The sequence below is a fragment of the Brienomyrus brachyistius genome, unplaced genomic scaffold (assembly GCF_023856365.1).
Source record: "Brienomyrus brachyistius isolate T26 unplaced genomic scaffold, BBRACH_0.4 scaffold36, whole genome shotgun sequence".
Taxonomy (NCBI): Eukaryota; Metazoa; Chordata; class Actinopteri; order Osteoglossiformes; family Mormyridae; genus Brienomyrus; species Brienomyrus brachyistius.
The window spans coordinates 1,227,714-1,251,288 of record NW_026042311.1 but is presented as its reverse complement, the minus strand read 5'-3'; the positions used below and the strand labels follow the sequence as shown (position 1 = coordinate 1,251,288).

Genomic DNA, 23,575 nt, shown 5'->3' with positions numbered 1-23,575 from the left:
CAAGCTTATTATGCTCCTTTAACCCGGATGCGCGGACTTTACAGCAGCTCATCCTCATATCCCCCCATTATCGCAAGAACCAGCTCTTCAGCGAAACTGCGCAACAAGAAATAGCGTAAGTGAGATTTTATTCTAAGATGGCTAGTGGTGATGTGCTTTGTAGCGAATGTAGAATGTTTAGCCTTAGTTTGTCCATCAGCAATGATAGCTTAAACAGTGATAACTTTATCTGCAAGAAGTGCAAGGCAGTAGAAGCCCTGATGGAAAGAGTTATAGAGCTAGAGTCGCGCCTCCAGACGTTAGCACAGTCGCCAGGTAGCCAGCTAGCTGCAGGTTCGCAGTCAGGGAGTCTGGGGGCTTCAGTATTAGAGTTAGATAGCATGGCCCGCACTCCGGCATTAGAGCCCATACAGCAGGGCGGGTGGGTGACGACTCGGCGACATAGTCGGAGAGCCCGAGCTTCGGCGAAGGCTACCCCCGAGCACCACCTTCCATCTCTCAGCGTGTCGAACAGGGTTTCCCCGCTCAGTGAAACACCCACTGAGACGCCTGTTGGAAGTACGACATGTGAAAATAGCGGCCATAGACCGCTAGCGGCACCAGCAGTCGAGGTAAATTGTTTACCGGGAGCCAGAGCGCCGGACATTAGGGCCAATCTTAAGGTGCTGACCATAAATAGACGTAGATATTCCAAGATAGTTGTCCACGTCGGCGACAATGATGTCAGGCTCAGACAGTCTGAGGTTACGAAAAGTAATTTTAAAGAGGTGTGTAACCTAGCCAAGACAATGACCCAGGCAGTAATCGTCTCTGCCCCCCTCCCAGCTAGACGTGGCGCTGAGACCTACAGCAGGCTTTGGTCGCTGAACTGCTGGCTGTCAAGGTGGTGCTCTGAAAGTAGCATAGGTTTTGTAGATAACTGGTCCACTTTCGAGGGGAAGCCCGGTCTTTTGAGCCGGGACGGTATCCACCCCTCGTGGGAGGGTGCTGCCCGTATTTCAATGAACTTAGCAGCTGGCCTTTATGCAGGTACAGGTTTAGGCGGCCTTTGACAAACCGGAGCTAAGGCCAGGCTGCAGGCAGAAAACCTAAACCGGCCGCCTGCGAGTTGTCTTGAGTTGTCACCTAAGTACCACCGTATTGACATTGTGTCTGTGCCCTGAACTAAAAATAGTTCAGGTAGACTGCAAAAGCGTCCTTTTCAAATTAAATTTGTATTAAATTAGAATTAGAATTAGAAAATTAGAACAGCTAATGCATACCACTAAGCTAAAAATAGGATTACAAAATATTAGATCATTAAGTACTAAGGCACTTAGCATGAAATCATTTCTGACCACGTCCTTAACATTCTCTGTCTAATAGAGACATGGGTAAAACCTAATGCAATTGGGCCTACCCATAACTGCGTTCATACCCTGGATTTAATCCTATCATTTGGTCTTGATATAGATAATGTGACTCTACTGCCTCAGTCCAGTATTATCTCTGACCATCATCTTATTACGTTCAATATTTACCTTCCTCAAAATATTAGCCCACTGACTCGCTTCTATACCAAGCGTACAATCACGTCAAATACAGCGAGTTACTTTATCGATAATCTCCCTGAGCTATCGTTTTCAACCAAACTAATGTTGAGTCCTGCTGAACTTGATAGCATTATGGATTATTTAGCATCTACGCTTAATTCCACCCTAGAGAAAATTGCTCCGTTAAAAATAAAAAAGACCAGAGTAAATAAAACTGCTCCTTGGTATAATGACCACTTGGGCACTTTAAAATAGGAGATACGGAAATTAGAACGTAAGTGGCGTCATATTAAACTATTGGTGCTGGAACTAGCATGGAAGGAGACTTTGGGTAGCTACAAAAAGGCTCTTAGTGCCGCTAAATCAGAGTATCTATCACAGCTAATTGAAATAAACAAAAATAATCCTAGATTCCTATTTTCTATGGTGTCCAAGCTGACTAATAACCAGACTACTACTCAAAGTGTGCCCGCGTTATTTTCCAGTGACGACTTTATGAAATTTCTTGACCAAAGAATATGCTCAATTAGACAGAACATTTGGAATATTCCAATAACTTCATTCTCTGGCCTTGACACGGCATGTGCTAATGCTGCAATCACCCTATTTGAAGAATTTACCAGGATTAACCAGTCAGAACTGATGTCCTTAATTTTATCTTCATCTTCTTGTTTGCTAGACCCAGTTCCAACAAAATTATTCAAAGAGATGCTTCCCGTATTGATTGAACCGCTACTAGCAATAGTTAACTCCTCCATCAGCATCGGCCATCTAACAAAATCTCTTAAACTAGCAGTAATTAAACCTCTATTGAAGAAACCAAACTTGGATCCCTTGGAAATGATAAACTATACAACAATCTCTAATCTACCATTTATCTCTAAAATAATAGAGTGAGTTGTAGCTAGTCAACTAACATCATTTCTGCAGGAGAACCAGATTTATGAGAGATTTCATTCTGGGTTTAGTGCTCATCATAGCACAGAGTCTGCTCTACTGAAGGTAGTAAATGACCTTCTCCTATCTGCTGACCAAGGCTGTGCCTCATTCCTAGTGCTGCTTGACCTTAGTGCTGCTTTTGATACTATAGACCATGCCATTCTCCTACATAGGCTTGATCATACTGTAGGCATAAGGGGAGTGACACTCTCTTGGTTTAAATCTTACCTGTCAGATCACTATCAGTATGTGAATCTAAATAGTGATTCCTCAGAACATGTCAAGGTCAGATACGGAGTGCCACAAGGTTCAGTTCTAACTCCCCTACTATTTTCACTATACATGTTACCCTTAGGCTTAGTTATTCGTAAGCATGGAATTAGCTTTCATTGCTTTGCAGATGATATACAATTATATATATCGGCCAAACCAGAAGATAGACAGCAACTTCAGAGAATGGAAGAATGTTTAATGCATATTAAAAAGTGGATGTCAGACAACTTCCTCCAGCTGAACCTAGACAAGACTGAGGTTCTTCTTACTGGCACTAAAGCCACCAGAAGTAAACTATCGGACATCACAGTCAATCTGGAGGGACTACCTATTACACCAAGTACTGTTGTTAAAAACCTTGGTGTTATTATAGACTCTGATCTTTTGTTTGATGTACATGCTTCTAACATTAGCCGTACCGCCTACTTTCACCTGCGCAATATTGCCAAGTTTAGAAACACGCTCTCCTTTCAAGATGCAGAGAAATTGGTTCATGTGCTTATTACCTCTAGGCTTGATTACTATAATGTCTTATTCTCCAGAATAAGTCCAGAATGCAGCAACCAGAGTCCTCACCAAAACTAAAAAATGTGATCATATTACCCCAAATTTATCTTCACTGCACTGGCTGCCAGTTAGATTTCATGTTGATTACAAAATACTGCTCTTAACCTAGCTTTAAATGGTCTTGCAGTGCTGTATGTGAGTGACCTTGTTTGCAACTACATTCCGAATTGTAGGCTTAGATCACAAGATGCAGGTCGTCTATCCATACCCAGAATAAAGAACGTTACTTTTGGGGGAAGAGTATTTGCTCATAAAGCACCACAGCTATGGGATACACTTCCTATTAGTGTTCGGAACTCAGACACAATCTCTGCATTTAAGTCAAGGCTTAAGACGTACCTCTTTAGCCAGTCTTTTGGATAGTTAAATCCCCTTTTCTAAGGTGAAGGGAAATCTGGAGATTCATAGTCATTTGATATTAAAGGTGAAAGGGGGGATTGGTGCTGTCGTCCTGCCACTCTCGCTGATCACTTAAGCTGTGGACGGTCGGTTGGCTTGATGCCAAAACCCCTGGAAAGCCTCATGTCTGTGCTTCCTGCCAGGTCTCTCTTTTAGCCAGGCTGCCATAGTTACTCTAGTCCTGCCGGAGGTTAGGTTAGGTGTAGGGCAATAACTCTTCTCCATCTTCTCTTTTTCTGAGCTGATACCGAGCCGACTCTACACCATGTGATCCCGCACCTGGACTCCTGGAGAGAACAACATGAAACCAACTGGGACTTCATAACTATATGAACTCTAATGAATCTCAGTATAAATGCAGTTTCATGCTCCCTGGTTGCCCAGAATAGGATGGGGTCCCCTTCCGAGCCTAGGTTCCTCTCAAGGTTTCTTCCTGCTAGCGGGAGTTTTTCCTTGCCACTGTCGTCTCAGGTTTGCTTGGTGGGGTTCTGGCCGGTTAAATGTAGTACTAAGTTAAGTGCTTCGTGACAATGACTGTTGTTAAAAGCGCTATATAAATAAAATTGAATGGATTAATTGAATCTTGTAAAAGGGTTATTATTATTGTCCATATGTATATTAAAACCCCCCACAATTATTATATTTGATGTTAATGTAGATAAGTGAGTTAAAAAAATATCAAAGTCATTTAAAAAGTCAGTATTTGATTTAGGGGGACGGTAAACAGTTGCAGTGATGGTAGGAGTAGGTCCAGACACTTGGCATACAGTGGATTCAAAAGAGCCGAATGCCTGAACAGACACCGGCGAGACTCCATTTCTCATGGTAAATTATCGCGAGACCTCCTCCACGGCCGGAGCGACGGGGTTTAGAGATGTAAGCAAACCCCGCAGGAGTAGATTCATTAAGCTGAGAAAAGTCATCAGGCAGTTGCCATGTTTCAGTTAGACACAACTGACTGTCGATCACGAGCTACTGGATGAGATGTCCCTTGCTCTTAAGTGAGCGGATGTTTAACAGACCGAAGTTGACAGTTGAAGTTTCACGTAGAGTAGAAGTGTTAGTCGACTGAGCTAGGCTTGCTAGCACACTGTGGTCGACAGTCCTGCTGGAGTTATGTGGAGGATGATGGGAGCTGGATTAGATGGAGTTTATTGTTTTCGAGGTGTCAGTCTGGACCCACAGTGAATGTATTTCCGGCGAGGGCAGAAAGCGATGTCCGGATAAAGCTGCAGTATAGTCAGCAAATGCTCAGACAGGTGGAAACGCAGTTGGAGGAGCTCAGCTGCTGAATACTGGAGCAGACCCGTCGCAGCTTGGAAAACAAGCAACAGTGGAGTCCAGATAAACACAAACCAGGTAAAAATGCAACTGATCCACATTGTGGGCGAGAACTCGGACAACTTAAATGTCCAGTGGGCAGATCTGGATCCAGGGAAGACTCAATAGCCCAAACAGAACAGGTGGGCTAAAACATCGGTCTTGCAAAAAAGTAAGATCAGTAAAAGCAGAAAAATAACTCTTCCAGTCGAGACCAAATGCACATAAAACAAATTACCAGAGTTAGAATTAGAAATCAAAGGTTAGAATTTACCGGCGAGCAGTGGCAATCAGTTTGCACCAGCGTTCGCACAAGCAAGTCAGACTCATGCATAAAATTATGTGATACTAGTAAAAAAACAAATCAGTTGATTATATTGAACAAAAACGGGCTTCATACCTAGGGTTCCACTCAATATTCCTCCATGGGTCTTTAAGGAGCTCTGGTCTCCTCTCCTGTTCCACCACAAGTTCAGTACTGCTGCCGACTCCCATTTTCCAAACACCAACTTCCAGACCTGTTCAATGAATGCATTGTATTTTCCTCATCCATTTAAACGCAAATTACATTTAACAACAAATTATAAATGACATTTCTTTACCAGATGGTTTAATCCAAAGTGACACAGTTTAGAAAGCATGATCAGCCACTCCTTGGTGAAACTAGGGTTAAGACTATTGCTTAAGGCTCCAGTGCGGAAAAACACTTAAGCCATCACAGGATCGGCAACCAGCCAATTACAGGCACAGAGTCCTAACTGGCTGAGTCCCACACAGCCGCATTATCCATCGACATCGACGATTTCTACCAATGTACAAATTTTCAAGAAGTGCTAGAACCAGGGCTGCTGCTAGAGAGTTTGGGCCCCATGAAAGCATCATTTCAGCCTCTCAACACAGACCAATCCAATTATGTTTGAAGATTTTTAGGGCCCCTGTCAGTCAGGGGCACTTGGAAACTCCCCCCCCCCCCCCCCTTATGGCGCCCCTGGCCGGTATGGTGAGGACCAGTCTGCTTCTGCTACTTCTTCAGGTGAATTTTGCCAAGCTTGCTGGCACATATTAGTTGAATGATGTTTTTTTTAATTTTATTTACAGCAACATGTTCTTTCTTTGGGCTACTTATAATATATTACTACTAACCCCAATGGTTTGAGGAAATCGGAAACTTACATTTCTAAACTCACAGGCCTCATACACCATCATTCAGCTGAACTTTTCACAAAATGACTAAACGTGAACAAGTTATGTGGTTTACTAGACATTGCACACATTTGAAGTATAGATATATTCAGGCTGGAGTTGCCAGTCAGGAGGCTCCGGAGAATTCCGGGTGGGCCACTAAAGCTTTGCGGTTTCATTTCACAGGTTTTACAAATATTCACTCTCATTTCTTGTTTAGACTGTCTTGCTTCCACAAGAATAATAAGTTAACAACAGAAAAAAAATTTTAACCAGCTGAAACGACTCGACCACCCAGCATCCCTGCATTAAGAGTCCGTTAAGAGCTTGTTTGTTTCACCTCTTTCCAGCACTAGTTTTTGCCCATATATATAAATGTAAATAATAATAACAGCAATAATAATAATGCATTTATATCAGACCCAAGTAACATACAAATTTAGGAGGGGCCACAGGGGGGCCATGCATGTTGTCACAGTGACATTGTATTATATATTGATCATATTACTACTTCAAAAATTTAAATGTATTAAAAAAGACAGGTATCTGTCGCCTTATGTCTGATCGAGTAGCGACTGATTGCATTTACGTCCAAGGTTCATAGTAAATTATATACACCAATCGAAAGACGACTAAAAGAGGATGTAGCAGGATGTTAATGGATGTATCACTTTTTATTCTAAACTATTATGATTTTATATTTACATTATTATTTGCTGTAGAGTACTGAGTGTATATTATAGTACAGTAGCTACTGTCCTGGGTTTGATGTTAAACTGCATCCGGACCTGCGAGTGGATCTTCAACTTGCAGGGAAAAATTTTCGGAGGTTGGTGGTGGGACTGACACTCCAGTCATCATAAAACACTTCACAGCAGCTCAGTCTAAACAGACACGACACCCTTCTGTTCTCCACAGGAGTAGCTCCGCTGCAGCCGCCCACAGGTAGACTGCATGCATCATAAAGTGGATGGGGGGGCAAAGCCCTCGTGAGCCTCATCCCCAGACGAGTCGAAACCTTCGGAGAGCTAATAGTGTCAGGCCTGCTGGGGATTGGGGCTGGTGTGGTGCTGGGGCGTCACCTGCTGCATGGCAGTACTTGGGTCCCAATTTGAGGCGGCCCACCCGGGTAGGTATGTAGAACGTCTTCTCAGATAGCAAAATGATTCAGTACTAGATAATTAAAATTCATAGATAAATTGCAACCCCACATACAAATTAGATTTAAGTAGACTGAACATGAGTGCTATTGAATTCATTTAAAATAATTAATCCCAGTCTTCTAAAATTTGTTCAGTTTATATAACATAAAATTGAACTGTGAACTCAAAATGTACATCCGTTCTTAGATAATTTAACTTTGTGTACTTACATCCAACAATATATTTTTAGTGTAGGTAGGTAGATAGGTGGAGAGGATGAAATAAATATTAATTAGAAATCACAAATAATTATTAATTAATATATTTATATAATGTAAGATTCCACGACCTTAAAAAATAGGCTTGATTTGATTAATGTAAGTTTTATTTAATACATACAACAAACATTACGTAAGACCAGAAGGTAATTATTAAATTTCCTTATATTTAACATGTTATTTGTAAGGCTGGGTGAACTATGATACTGGCAAATATGGGTAGAGTCTGGCCTGGATCCAGTGATCTTTAACTGTTTTGGATCCGTCCTGCTGTGCAAGTGGACTCCGATCCAGACCAGTTATGCGGATCTGTTCCAGATCCTCCTGCCGGATCCGGCACCGAATCATTTCGCTATCTGGGTTGTCTCTTTGGCAAGATGTCCATCTTTCTCTACTGTCGGGGAAGCATCGTAAAGTCCACATTTCGGTGGTGGCACTCTGAAGCATGCAGACCAGGAAGTGGCCAGATCTCAGCACGTGCGGATACCTGCTGTTGGTCTGGTCATTCTGAATGCTGCCATACTCAGGGTGTTGCTATTGCTAACGGCTCTTCCCTATGGTGTCTGACGTCACTCCTTTCAAGGAGCGTATCATGAGACTCAGGCTAAGGCCCTCCTTGGGTGTCTTATCAGTGTTTGCTCTGACTGCATTGAGTGATGTCTTGTTGAGGGGGACATTTTACTCACAGCTTTGCTCGGTGGTTGATGGGTGAAATCTACAGGTTTGTCATATATTTTTGTTATATTTGTGTCCAAAAAAGCGGCTTGCATACACAGATGCTGCTCATTGGGTTAAAATTGACCTGATAGTCTGTATGTATTGTTTCATAATATAGCATTGCCTCAATAGCAATGTAACAAGTAAGCTAGATGCTATAGACGTTTGCAGGACGATTTGTGTCAGTCGATATGTCTTGTCAATGTCGTAGCAGCTGCGTTACATCCATCCATCCATTATCTCCCGCTTAATCCGATGTTGGGTCGCGGGACAGCAGTCTCAGTAGGGAGGCCCAGACTTCCCTCTTCCCAGCCATTTCATCCAGCTCCTCTGGGCGGATCCCAAGGCGTTCCCAGGCCAGCCGAGAGACATAGTCCCTCCAGCGTGTCCTGGGCCTTCCCCGGGACCTCCTCCCAGTGGGACATGCCCGGAACACCTTACCAGGGAGACGTCCAGGAAGCATCCTAATTATATGCCCGAGCCACCTCATCTGGCTCCTCTCAATGAGTCCCTCTACTCTGAGTCCCTCCCGAATGACCGAGCTCCTCACCCTATCTCTAAGGGAGAGCCCAGCCACCCTGCAGAGGAAACCCATTTCAGCCGCTTGCACTCGCGACCTCGTTCTTTCGGTCACTACCCACAGCTCGTGACCATAGGTGAGGAACGTAAATCGACTGTTAAATCAAGAGCTTTGCCTTTTGGCTCAGCTCCTTCTTCACCATGACAGACCGATGCAGTGCCCGCATCACTGCTGACGCCGCACCGATCCACCTGTCGACCTCCCGCTCCATCCTTCCCTCACTCGTGAACAAGACCTCGAGATACTTAAACTCCTCCACTTGGGGAAGGACCCCCTCCCCGACCCGGAGAGAGCACTCCACCCTTTTCTGGTTGAGGACCATGGTCTCGGATTTGGAGGTGCTGATTCTCATCCCAGCCGCCTCACACTCGGCTGCAAACTGCTCCAGTGAGACCCAAAGGTCACGGTCTGATGAAGCCAACAGAACCACATCATCTGCAAAAAGCAGAGACCTAATCCTGAGGTCATGCTCATCATTGAACTGCGGCCTAGGGTGTCCTGGTGCCAAGTGCATATATGGACACCCTTATGCCTGAACATGGTGTTCATTATGGACAATCCGTGACGAGTCCAATAACAAAGCACCGCTCGGGTTCAGATTGGGGGGGCCATTCCTCCCAATCACACCCCTCCAGTTCTCACTGTCATTGACCACGTGAGCATTGAAGTCCCTCAGCAGAACAAGAGAGTCCCCAGTAGGAGCGTTCTCCAACACCCCTTCCAAGGACTCCAAAAAGGGTTGGTATTCTGAGCTGCCATTTGGCGCATAAGCAAAAGCAACAGTCAGGACCCGTCCCCCCACCCGAAGGCGGAGGGAGGCTACCCTCTCGTCCACTGCTACATTTGTGGTGAATATACGCTTGCTCCTCAAAGATGCTCAATGACTGCTCTTGTGAATAAAGCATATAATCTGTGCTTCGGCTGTAAAATCGGTGATCAAGACAAGCAATGGCCGCCTCACATTTGTTGTGTGACATGTGTTGTCTGTCTGAGAGCCTGGCTCAGAGGCACTCGAAAGACAATGCCGTTTGCTGTCCCGATGATATGGCGAGAACAGAAAGACCGGGTAACAGACTGTTACTTCTGTTTGACTAATGTCTCTGGTTTCTCTGCCAAAAACATGAAGCCAATTGAATACCCTAATCTGCGTTCAGCAATGAGACCCGTGCCACATGACCACAGTCTTCCAATTCCGAAACCACCAGAGGAATGGACCTTAGATAAGCCCGATGAAGAAACTGCAATGCAGGAACTGGCAGGGACAATGATCCGGATTTTGAACCGTACTCATCAGGCGATCCACATCTCATAACACAGTCGGAATTAAATGACCTGGTCAGAGATTTGGATCTGTCAAAAGCAAAGCCGAATTGTTGGGTTCGGGACTGCAGGAATGCTGTCACCAGATACAAATATTTCTGCTGACTACTGTTTAACACTGCAATGTGATGCACCTGACATTGAATACAAATGAAAATCAAGAGCAATACATTTCTAACTATGGTAAACACAATAGCATATGTGAAACATAAATGCGATTAAATACGTTATTGCCAGAAAACAGTTAACTGTCTATTTCCTATGTGAAACAACAAAACCAAAACTATATTTGTGCATGCCCTCCAGGTACCTGTTACGATCAGCAAAAACTTTTCAGGAAGAAAAACTAAAAAAAAAAAATGTTGTGCAGTGTAATAAATCTTAAGTAATAGATAAACTATTTAGCATAACAAAACTTTTGGGAAAGCCACCCCAGTTCAGTATACAATTATTTATTTCCATATGCTATTTATTTATTTTTTTCTTCTTGAAATATTGAGTAATTTATCGGGATAATTTCGACTCAATAAGACTTTAAACTGTAGCATCATTTATGAAAGTTCCCCCAGAACAAAGACAAAATTGGATGGGCCCAGTTTCCTGAAACCTTCTTAACTGTCAGATTCAGCCCCTGTTGTCTCAGTCTTTTGTGTCCCTTCCCTGTTTGGCCAGCAGGCATCGCTGGCCATCCTGTCCCTCTTGTCAGTCTTTGTCGCCCTTGTTTTCTGTCAGCCGCATGGCTCAACATGTTGAGCATGTGACTACTTGTAAATCCCTTTGTCATGTGTTCAAATCCTGCTTCCTCTGTGTTTGTATTTCACTCCCTAGTGTTTCATTTGTGTGAGTTTTTCTAGTTCCTGTGTCTGGTGATTTTGTAGTTGGTTTTGCTTTCGTTCCTTGTGCCCCTGCTTGTGTTCCTACCTGCTTAATTCCCCAGTGTTAGATTCTGTTTCCCTGTTCCTTGCTTAGTTTTTAGTTTCCCTGTTTTAGTTCCTTTGAGTTAATTAGTTTTCATTTGTTTTCTCAGTCTGTTAATTAGCCTCATCTGTCCAGTGTTAGTCTCGTTACCCCTTAGTATTTTAGTCCCTTAATGCTACGTCATTCATAAGTTCTACCTTAATTCTCTTACAGCTCCACTGTGTTTCCCGAAACATTTTTAATTAAGTATATCTTCCGTGAAGATGGTCTGAGTCTCTCTTAGTCTCTTATCACTGTTATTGACTCATGTTGCTGATTTAAAATAAGACTGAAATCATTAAGGGTACAGTTTCATAACCAAACATCACTTAATTAAAAAATGACTGGTCTATATGGTAACATTACTTTGTTTGATACATGACTACAATCTTCATTAGATTTCATCCTTGCGCTCTTTAGAGTCTTTGTAAGATGCTAAGACTCACCGATATCAAGAAAGTGGGCCCTGGTCTTTGGCATAAAAATTCTGGGCTGAAAATTAGTCCCACTCCGTGTCTGTATATCTTTGTGAACAAACTCACTTTTTCCAAATGGCCCACAAAAGCTGCCTCTTTACAGACAATTGTGAAAGTGAATTTAGGAGTTGATAGGTTTTTAATCAGAATTTTTTAATCAAACAGATTACTGTGGCCACACCACAGCAAATATTGCAACAAATCTCATTTTAGAGTTGTCATACAGTCGTTGACTTAAAACGCTGTGCTATGAACATGAAGGCATATACACATTATCTTATAAACTGCCTTAAAGTAAAACACTTGACAAGTGGATTCTCCTGTTTTTGTATCTGGTATATTAAAATGAACTCTTTTTTCTTTCTTTTTACAAAGGAACAATATAAGTGTCACGCCCAGCTCGTCCGATCCTCGTGTGTGCCACGCCCCCTGATCATCCACGTGTGCTTCCCCGATCATGCCCAGCTGTTTCCTGTTATTTTCGGCTTGTCTTGTTTATTTAGTCCGTGTCTGAGTCCTTCTTCCCCAGACTTGTCATTAATGTTAGTTGATGTTAGTTGATGTCAGTTGATGTCAGTTGATGTCAGTTGATGTTAGTTGATGTCAGTTTGTCACCGTCTGCCCTGGCTCTCCCGTTCCCAAATAAACCCACGTTTTCCCGAAGATCCTGCCTGCCTGCCTGCCTGCCTGGTCTTTCCCCGCTTCCTGCTCGCCCGTCCAATCCCCAAACCTAACAATAGGTACAGTGGATATTTAATAGTTAAAGAATTTCTAGAATTGAGCCTAAATTATAATATTGATACAGCTGCTGAAATCTTTCTTCACATTTATGAGTTCCCTAGGAAGATCCCCTGAGAAGGTCGGTTACTGTTCATTCTAGCCAAAGGTGTTTCAATACACATTGTTGACTAGGACTTTTCACAAACCCAGTAAATTAACTATTTATGGAGTTTTTTTGCACGCTACTGAGATATATTCTATAGATATTTCAGTGTTTCCCCAACCATTATATTAGGGGGGGGCCCCGCCCCTCCCCAACGGCGCCTCCCCGCCCCCCCCAACGGCGCCTCCCCGCCCCCCCCAACGGCGCCTCCCCGCCCCCCCCCAACGGCGCCTCCCGCCCCCCTTGAAGGTCAAGTTAATTTTATTTTATTTTCTATACAGTGCCAGATCACAACAGAAGTCATTTAAGGTTACCTTTCCTATAGAACAGGCCTATGCATTGTCACACACAGATGAGCACACTCTCTGGACCTGAATTACCCAACTCTGGTAATAATCCACAGAGAATTAAGAAAGGATAGGAGGAAGGGAGGCTGCAGCATTCCGATGGCTAAAATGACCTGCTCATCTTCTATCTCAGACTTGTGAAATGCGAAATGCTATTTGGTAGACGCGGCGCTTTTGTTTCATTTTCGGGATACTTTGAGCTCCTTTTTGAATAGAGAGCTCCATCTAGTGTTGACAGAAAAAAATTGCTAAATGTTCCAGAAGTGTCATTTTGTCCATCACTACTGTTTGGCACGTACGTGTTTGTTAAGTTCTGAAGATAAAGTATAGCCAGACGTCTCTGACTTCTCATATCAAGAGGCTCTAGAAATGTTCTTCCAGAAGCCCAGGAAGATACACTGCAGTGACAAAAGCTGCACACTTTGTGGGTAACTGTCATAAAAAGAAATGTTCTGCTGTTTAGTTCAGTTGTTATATTGACTGCTGTCATTAAAAAAAACACATGAACCCCCCCCCCCCCAAGCTGTATACCTAGGGAAAGCACTGTATTTGTCAGACAAAATCACTTTTTTCAGTTCTTATACACGATTGTGAAAGTGAAAGAAGTTCAAAAGCATTTTAGTCACACAGACAACAGTGATAAATGGTATAATATGAATACATTTGTGATTTACCAGTTATATAATTACTAGAATAAGTTCTTATATATTAATACAGAAATTGACATCTTCTGTACATCTGCATGAGTCTCCTGGGAATAACATGATTCGAGAACAAGAGTAACTAACAGTTAAAAATATATTAAAATATTTCCCCAGACGGACAAAATGAACGAGTTATTAGGATTACTAGCCTACGGTTTGTACGGTATATTTGCCTTTTTCATTAAACAAACTCACCTTTTCCAAATGACCTTCGAAAGCTTCAGTTCTACAGACAATTGTAAAAATGAAAGTATGAGCTCACAGCGTTTTATATAGTCACACATATTGGTGGCCACACCACAGTTCATGAATATTGAATATTGCAGCAATTCTCATTTCCGGCTTGCCGTACAATTATTGACTTAAAATGCTGTACAACAGCCTAATGTAAACAGAAAAGCACTTACATGTCGTATAAATTGCTTAAAAGTGAAAAAAATGTCAAATGGAATCTTCTTTTTGTAGTTGACATTTTAAAATAAACCGGTTTACGTTATGTAACCATATTTAATGTACACATTATTCCACTGATTTTTGTTATATAGTACTGTTATACATTTTAATATAAAACTAATATATATATAAGTTTCATATTAAAACAGATCGTCCATCTGCTTCCCAGCCCCCCTCTTTTTATTCTCGTTGGCCCTCTGTCTAGCCTCCCCCACCTGTAACTATAGTAATTGGGTTTGGAGCTCTTTAAGGTCACTCTCCTCCTTCCCTGCCTCGTCCTTGGCCCTCTGTAGGTGGTGTATCACATCCCTATCCCACACGTGGGAGTCCGCACCCGGTAAGTCTGGGTTGTTGAGGATCGCAGCCCACACCCCCTCTGGAACCCCCTCCATTCTCGCTGCACCCCCTCCTGTCCGGGGTGACACCCGGTTCGCCGTCCAATCCTCCTTACACTTATCCAGGTATTCCCTGGAGTGCAGGGTTTTATCCCACGCCAGCTTTGGGACGCCTGCTCCAGTTGGAGGAGGAAACATTTCTCTCATGGCGTTCCCAATGCGCAGTACTACGGCTGTCAAGCTAACGTCATCAGGATGCGTCAGTGTCCCTGCCCTCTCTTCCACCTCCAGCAATGAGTGTTTAGTCAGACATCTGGCTCCCACTGCCTGGAAATCTCCCAGTGCCACCATTGTCTCCTGAGTGAGCTGGTTTAGCTTATCCATCCACTGTCCTCCTCCTTCTGCTGGGGGCGGCATTTTATCAGCCAGTGCCTGCACGTCTCCTATCGGGAAAGGTCTATATTTATCCTGCGTCTGGCCCGTCCCTCTTAGCAGAGGTAGTTGATGCTTTGGGGGCCTTGAGACCTTGCAATGACACTCCCCCTCGCTCTCTCCCTCTTCATCGAGGGCAAAGCCCTGAGCCCTCACCCTTTCCTCTAAGAGTGAGGTTTCCCGTTGTAGTGCCGCCTCTATTTCGGCCATCCGCTCCTCTACCTGGTCTGCGAGGGCCCTACGAGCCCTGTCCTCTGGGTCGTCCTTCCATACCCCCGAAACGTGACCCCACATTTCCACCTTTTTACCCTCCTCTAGTTTCCCTGTGTTGGTCCCTGCCCGCTGACCAGGCGAATCTACTCCCCCTTGTTCCTCTAACTGCTCCCTCCTTACTCGAGCTGCAAACGCCACCTGGTCCTGTCTGCCTTCCGCCCCCGCCGCTTTTTGCTTTTTCCTTTTCTCCTCCCTGCTTGCCTGTCTCTCCTTGGGTTCCCTACACTCTGTATCTACGTTCGAGTCCGCCTCCGATCTCCCACCTAATCCGGCGTCTGAGGGAGTCCAGGTCTCCCCCCCAGCCGGATGCCCCCCTTGTACATTTATCGCCCTGGACGTAACTGTGATCATAGGGCACATATGGGCAGGCGGGGCAGAAGGGGCGACCTTTTTACACGTATAGGCAGAGGGCCTGTCTCCCTCTCTCGGTTCCCCCTTCTCGGGTTCCGGCTGGCCCTCTCCTCTGCTCTGACCCTCACGATGTAAATGATCTGTTCCCTGCCTAAACAGGGCCAATTTCGCCCTCGGTCCCCGGGCCACTAACCCAAAATAATTACCTCAGAATCCAGGGTCCCTGACCCCTGGGCCTCTAACCCAAAATAATTACCTCAGAATCCGGGGTCCCTGACCCTGGGCCTCTAACCCAAAATAATTACCTCAGAATCCGGAGTCCCTGACCCCTGGGCCTCTGACCCAACCTTTATCTCAGAATCCGGGGTCCCTGACCCCTGGGCCTCTGACCCAAAATAGTAAACTTCAGAATCCGTGGTCCCTGACCCCTGGGCCTTTAACCCAAAATAATTACCTCAGAATCCGGGGTCCCTGACCCCTGGGTCTTTAACCCAAAATAATTACCTCAGAATCCGGGGTCCCTGAACCCTGGGTCTCTAACCGAAAATAATAAACTTCAGAATCCGGGGTCCCTGACCCCTGGTCCTCTAAGCCAAAATAATAACCTCAGAATCCGGGGTCCCTGACCCTGGGCCTCTAACCCAAAATAATTACCTCAGAATCCGGAGTCCCTGACCCCTGGGCCTCTGACCCAACCTTTATCTCAGAATCCGGGGTCCCTGACCCCTGGGCCTCTGACCCAAAATAGTAAACTTCAGAATCCGGGGTCCCTGACCCCTGGTCCTCTAAGCCAAAATAATAACCTCAGAATCCGGGGTCCCTGACCCTGGGCCTCTGACCCGACCTTTACCGGGACTCCCACCCGGTAACCTGTAGAATTCGGGGGTCCTGAATTCCCCGGGACTCTAACCCAGCTCACTGGGACTCTAACCCAGTGCTTCTATTTGCTCGTCAGCGAATAGTGGGGCTGCCACACCAAGGACACCACAGTGGGACTCCAACCCAGCCTTAATATTCTATTACCTACCCTCATTCGCCGCCTCAATGTACTGACGGCCCTGATGGACACTTCGGACTACTTTATTTAGTATAGCCATATATGCAGATTTTGATATAACAGGCTCTGCTTACCTTTTGTTAGTGGCGCCTGCAGCCTTCCGTGCCCATTCAGGTCTCGTCTGGTATTTGCCGAATGCCGACCTCTATCTCGATCCCGAGCCCCCAGATTGTTGGAGTTCGCCGTCTCCACCGGGTCCGTGGATGAGAAGAGATCACCCGGGGGCATTCTACAAGCAGCCCCCGCCCCTGGCCATACTTTTCCACTTTCAGGCAATTTCGTCTTATCTGGTGCAACATGTTGTTCTGCATGTTCCTAGTTATTGTGTCACCCCTATATCATTTGCCTAGCGACTGTCACCACAGCCTGCGTGAATAGATTAACTTTGGTGTGCAGAGAGCCTCCCTATATGTCCTTAGTCCCCTGCAGATATCGCTCTCCACAGAGGTGTGTCAAGAAATCATTTTAATAAATTAAGCAAGATCATATATATTTATTATCATGTCATATACATGCACTGTTAATTGTAGCCATTTTGTTTGTCTGGTACAGAAAACATCTGTGTATTACATGCTGTTGATCTTTGAATAAAAATACATACATGTCATGCCCCGATCGTCCGCTCCTCCCGTGTGCCGCGCCCCCTCATTAACCCCGTGTGGACTCCCCGTGCCCACCCGCTGTTTCCTGTTGCCGTCCTTAGTCCAATGTATTTAGTCCGCGTTCCAGTTAGTTTCCCCAGTCCGGTCATTAACATTGTCCTACTGTGTGGTGTTCATCTTGCAATACACCCCGTGTTTTTGATTTCCGTGAGCCCGATCCTGATTTCCTCGCTTCCCGCTCACTCATCCCGCACACGGTACATAACAATACAAGTATCACAGCATCCAGTTTTATTCTATTATATGAATGGATGGATGAAAATGGAATGTTGGATAAATGTAGGAAGACAATAATAAAAAACTATATGAACCTGAAGCAAGCAGTCCCCCAATGCCACATATGGGAATGATGTGGGCACATTAGATGGTATACTGCATTATGTGCAGTATGAGCCCTGCACCCCATTTTTGGGTTTTTCATCATTTAACTCACTTGATCTATGGTGTCAACTGAACACTAAAATAGCTAATAAATTTAAAACTATACAACAACACTCATTGTACTCTGTAAAGTGTTAAATGCTCCAGTCAGTGAAAGTGTGTCCCCTACCCTTAGACCCCAGAGGATTAAAATGGGGCAGATATGTGGAGGTGGAGACTCATTGACTTAACACCCTATGGTGTAAATTTAACACTATTAGAGTTAATAAAGATAACTGCTGTAAAAACAACACACTCAAGGCACACTGTAAAGTGTTAAAGGTAACACTGAATGCTGTGGACCCATATAAACACTCCAATATATAAACAGTGTTAATTTAACACTGGCACATTTTCTGTGTAGTCTTACTTCACTTAACTTTTTATGTCACTTTTTAACTCAGTCAAACTGTACTAACAACTTATGATTAACTGATTTCATTAAAAAGTATTTTATGAGTGGAAGGTTAAAAAATATTAGGTGGTACATTGGGAGGAGCTTAATTCTCTCCCCGTCTATGATGTCATAAGCGGGAGGGGGACATATCCCTTTTTCGCGGGCGATCCTTGTTAAAATAACTGTCGCTCTCTCGCCATGTCGCACTTGTGCGTAGAGCCACGATCCCCACACACCACTGTCTTTTATTGAAAACAGCTGAGGCAAGTCGTTTTCTGAACTTTAAAATGTGTATACAATAAGTAAACATGTAAAATAAGTATAAAATGTGTTATAAAGCATATAGCCAACGACAATTAATAAAGAATTTAAGCAAAATATCCCAGACGTACCATGGCCTATAGCTGGTAGAAATGGAGCTATCCTACGGCCTACAAGATAAAAGCATATGGCACTAAATTGGAATCAGTAGTCTTTAAAAGAATGAAATACATTACATGGATTTATTAATGAGATATTTTAAATATGTTTTAAGGCATAATACAATTTTTAACAATAATTTTAACGGGGTCACCGGATGCATCAAGCTTTTCTAGCTAGAGAGGAAAGAGGGTCTGGCAGTTTTGAATGGTAAAAGCAGTAGTTGTGTATTGCTAACGGGGTATTTTTTTAAACAAAATGCACTATTTTATATCGGTAAAAACACCGCCATCCTATTTTTAGGGGGATTTATGCATATTGCATGTCTAGACATGTCGGTCTGCTAATGTCCGTGGCCTTGGGGAAAAGGGCGTCGGCGCAAGAGCTTTTGGAGCCGCGAGCGATAAGCCCATGAGGAGGAAGCGTCAATGAAACAAAATGGCCGCCGGCTGACAAATTGTTGCGGGGTGTCTACAGAGTGACTGTAACATCTCGTTTAACCGATGGTCCTGGGTGTGAGAAGCACACAGCCAGCACCCCCAAACAGGCAGAAAGCACATTACCACTATCAATCTGTCTTATTTGTAAATATTATAACATAATATATTTCTAATTTAAATAAAAGTCGATCTCTAACACCACAGCTCTGGGGCTCTGGCATGGGCCCGGACGCCCCGCTGCAGGCCTGGGGCGTTGGATGAAGTATCTAACTACAATTGTTTAATCGGAGGGATAAAGTCCAATAACTTAAACGGTTGTATGACAATTTAGTATAAATTTTAAACCAATATGATCTAAGGAATAAAACAATTTAGTTGTAGTTTGTTAGTTTTATTTTAAATAAGATGCTCCCAGTTTATTATTGATTTAGTAGCTGTAGGAACTAGTGAGCGGTATTTAGCAACATTCATCAAAAATATCTTCAACATTCCAATATGGAAGGTAACCGACAAAGTTTTCAAGCAGATTTCATAAAACAAGACATCGCAAGGAGTCCGTTCGTTCCAGAGATGGCACCGTACGTGGTCCCGGCTAGGAACTACAGTGAGCGGTATTTAGCTACTGTCATGCCCTGTCATCCAATCCTCGTGTGTGCCACGCCCCCTGATTATCCACGTTTGCTTCCCCGATCTTACTCAGCTGTGTCTGATTATTTTCGCCCAGTCTTGTCTATTTTCGCCCAGTCTTGTCTATTTGAGTCCACGTCTTGCCCTGCCTGGTTGTCCGTCATTGATGTTAGTTAAGGTTAGCTGCTCTGTGTTTGTCGCTGTCTGCCCCATCTTCCCTGTCCCAATTCCGAATAAGCCCAGAATTCCCTGCTTGCCCACCTGGTCTTTTCCCGCTTCCTGCTCGCTCGCTCACCAGCCCAAACTCTGACAGCTACAAACTTCAAAAACATTTTTAAAACTTTGTTAGACTAATACCGTAGTTGTTTTAATAATTTAAGGGATAAAAAACATTTGTCGTGTTTGTCAATGTATTATTTTAAGTAAATGCATTATTTTCTAACGGCAAAAGCCCTGTCATGTTTTAGGTGCGAAAATTTATGGTCTAGCATTATATGGACTAGCAACTGTCTCTGGGGGAGCAGCCCCGGGTAGGAACTATTAAGCAGCATTTAGTGACAAGCATCAAAAACACATTTTTAAAAACTTTAGCAGAATAAAGCCTTAGTTATTTCAATAAACAAGTTTTTTCAGTAAATTTTTGTTCACGCTCATGCGCACAAACACACACACCCCAGAGGTCAGGGGGCTTTAGAGTTTAACTTTAGGTTGGTGATCGCGATGTGTGACCAAACCCAAAAGCACCCTAACTTAGTCATCCACTATGCAGTGAGACCAGACAGTGACTATATGCCCGATTTAACCGCTGGTCTTTATTTATTTATTTTTATTTTTTTAAAAAAAACTTTGACAGAATAAAGACTTAGATATTTTGATAAACACACTTTTTTTTCAGTAAATGTTTGTTTACGCTCATGTGCACAAACACACACATACCGGTGGCCTGGGGGGCTTTAGAATTTAACTTAGGTCTGTGAAAGTATAGGACTGCAATGTGTATTCAGACATTTAACATACACTACTGTCTATTGATGAAGAAATTATTTAATTCTGGCCTGATCATTCATGTTGGCTGACTTTTTAAATTTAGTGCACAGAGGTTGAAATAAGTGCATGGTATGCAAGTATTATGACATGCACATAGTAAACCTTTAAAATGTATGAACGTTTTCAGTCTTAATAGCCAAAACCATAACTATTCTACACGTCACGTAACAAAATTGGACATCTAACACGTACTACTTTAGAACACTACTGTTTTTGCTAGCATCATTATTATTATTATTGTTGTTGTTGTTTTTAGGGTTATTGTACAATAACAATATAGCCACCTCTTGTGCATTATGGGATGGGATTACTTTGTAACAAACCATTTGCAACCGTACCTGTAATGAGCTCTGAGGTTGAATAACGTTGAATGTTCTGTGATACTGCTGTCACAGAAGTCATTGGTGGCTCAGTTACTGCTGGCTGAGGAGACTCTGAACATGCAGCAGTAGGAGAAGAAGGAGGTTGTTCAGAAGAGGATGAAGCGTGTTCGGGCGTAGAGGTGAATGCTGGACGAGGAGGAGGTTTGGGTGGGGATGGACATGTTTACAGCTACGCTGCCGCAGCCAAGGCCGAGCTCCTCCAGTCTCTTGTTTGGTCTATTAAAAAAAATGTGTATAATAGGGTGATCATTTTTTCAACCCTGTCAATCAACTCAAAAAAAAAAAAAGATGTGCAAAAATTTATTGAGTTCAGTTGACATTTAGGGTGTGCTGAAGCATTCTGAAATATTCATTTTTTTCCCGAAAACCCGATTAATAGGCTATGATTGGCATTAAGTGGTAAATTCGAAAGTCACTAACAAACAACTCTTCCGTAACGTCATTGCTACATTGTGCAATTTATTATGTCAGGCTACATTTCTATTCAGAAATCTGAGGTGGCTAGTCTTAACTAAAGTAATCGATGTCATAATTGTCATTCATGCAAGGGTTGATGGTTTACTCGTAGACGCAGAAAATCCATGAAGTACAGACATCTTGTTACTGTCTGGGAAAAGCTTTCCATGCTCAGCAAACAAACTGTGTTTGTTCTTCACTATTTGTCAGTAAATCACTGTACTCCTGTATCATAGACATGCCTCTCTCTGCAGTGTCATTTGTCACCCACAGCACCCGTACAGTTTCCTCAGCCTTAAAATAGTCTTCGTTGGTTATCCAAGTCTCAGGAGCACTTTGAACAAAATGAGTCTGGAACTGACAACAGGTCAAAAAACTTCTTTGAATTCACAAAGTCATGTAACTGCATGGGGCAGCATGGTGGTGCAGTGGTTAGCACTGCTGCCTCACACCTCTGGGACCCGGGGTTGAGTCTCCGCCTGGGTCACATGTGTACGGAGTTTGCATGTTCTCCCCATGTCATAGTGGGGTTTCCTCCGGGTACTCCGGTTCCCCCCACAGTCCAAAAACATGCTGAGGCTAATTGGATTTGCTAAACTGCCCGTAGGTGTGCATGTGTGAGTGAATGGTGTGTGAGTGTGCCCTGCGATGGATTGGCCCCCCATCCTGGGTTGTTCCCTGCCTCGTGCCCATTGCTTCCGGGATAGGCTCCAGACCCCCCACGACCCAGTAGGATAAGCAGTTTGGAAAATGTATGGATGGATGTAACTGAATTTCATTGATCTGGGTGAAATTAACTGTTATTCATTTTGGTGGATCTTCAGATGCTGGTTTCTGAAGCGCTGAAACCATAAACTTTTTCCTCTATGACATAAATATCTCTGTTAAAGAATGACAGTGTAATCAACTCGTCACTAAAGTACCAGAGACAGACACAGAGCTTTGTTAGGGCACTTCTTGCTGCTTGTGAATGAAGTGAAAACAGTATTTTCAGCAGATGCAGCTCATTTGCTGGAGCAATGATTGGCAGCCAAAACAAGAACCGCAATTGCAGGTAGACCTGAAGGCCAAATATGCAGAGATCTGCCAAGCCTTTTTGTTCACGGTTGGTAAGCTTGAAGTTAGAATATCGAAACAAGAATATTTTGTATGCATATATCAGCTTGGCCATGAAGCGAGCTTGATGCAATGCACCAGGTTTGGTAATATGAACACAGGGAGGCACAGCACCCAGAAACACAATGGCTAGTTCAGGTCGTTCTCTGTAGTCATGACAGGGTTATGCAGTCTGCAGCTGAGAAACGTGTGACTTCTGCTCGGAAGTCGGGCACTGCTGCGGCTACTTGTGAGTCGCCAATTCCTGCCTTGTAGTCATTGTGAACTGAACTAGACCAAAATGACTTGAAACGTTTTAACAGTCCAATTTCTGGACCACTTGTTGGACCCATAACTCCTACAAATACTTCGTCTAGCATTAGTTAATGAATGTGATGACGGTAAGTCAAATACAGCAGGTCTGAATTAATCTTGCCTTCAAACGACACACAGGCACTATTTTTTCACCCAGTATTGCTCGCTGTGGTATCAAAACTGAGTGCTTTTATACGATCCTTAATTCCCCATGACTCAACCTCTTCCAGCATTGCATTAGCCATTGCTTCACCAGTGCTAGCGCTCAGTTTGGCAATGCGAAGAAGTCGATCAACTCCAGACCCAGACACAGTGATTGGAAGGTGGTCAACTGTTTGCCTTCAGTTCACTTGCTCTGAGAAAATGATGCTTTTGCATGCATGTTAAATGGAAGAGTGGTTGATATTGAAGTCGTCGACTTTCTGCCCAGAAGCATGAACAGCAGTGGAGAGTGTGTGCACTGCACTGCAAAACTTGTTTTGGTGCAGTTAAGTGATTCTACAACATCAGCAGTCAGTAAGTTCCTTCCTCTCTTTCAGCTTATTTTGTTTTCTACAGCCGCACGTCCAAACACTCTTTATGTTGAATCAGAAGATTCAGAGTGACTTGAGGAGAGCGCAATACTTTGGTTCAACAAATCTAGTTCTGCTTTCTGTTTTTCTTCCGACTTACAGTGTTTATCCGGTTAATGATCAGTTCTGCATTTTTATTTAATAAAACTAAAGCGACTGTTGGTGGTAAAGCATTCTGCTACAGGGCCCCTATACTGTGGAATGGCTTACCAGCCTATGTTCGG

General features: G+C 43.6%; 2 protein-coding genes across 2 annotated transcripts in view; one reads left to right on the top strand and one right to left on the bottom strand.

Annotated features, from left to right (window-relative positions):
* LOC125721942 (uncharacterized) overlaps nt 1-16,772 on the bottom strand; it is a 46,363-nt gene extending 29,591 nt beyond the window's left edge. The window contains exons 1-2 of the mRNA XM_048998174.1: nt 16,592-16,772; nt 5,431-5,548 (exon numbers count right to left, since the gene is read on the bottom strand). Of these exons, the coding sequence (XP_048854131.1) occupies nt 5,431-5,548; nt 16,592-16,745 (272 nt within the window). The 5' untranslated portion in view covers nt 16,746-16,772. The remainder of the gene's footprint in view (nt 1-5,430; nt 5,549-16,591) is intronic.
* Nucleotides 1-23,575, top strand: part of LOC125721930 (protein NLRC5-like) — a gene marked incomplete at its 3' end in the record, with an annotated part of 510,329 nt that overhangs the window by 217,721 nt on the left and 269,033 nt on the right. The gene's annotated exons all lie outside the window — the stretch shown is intronic.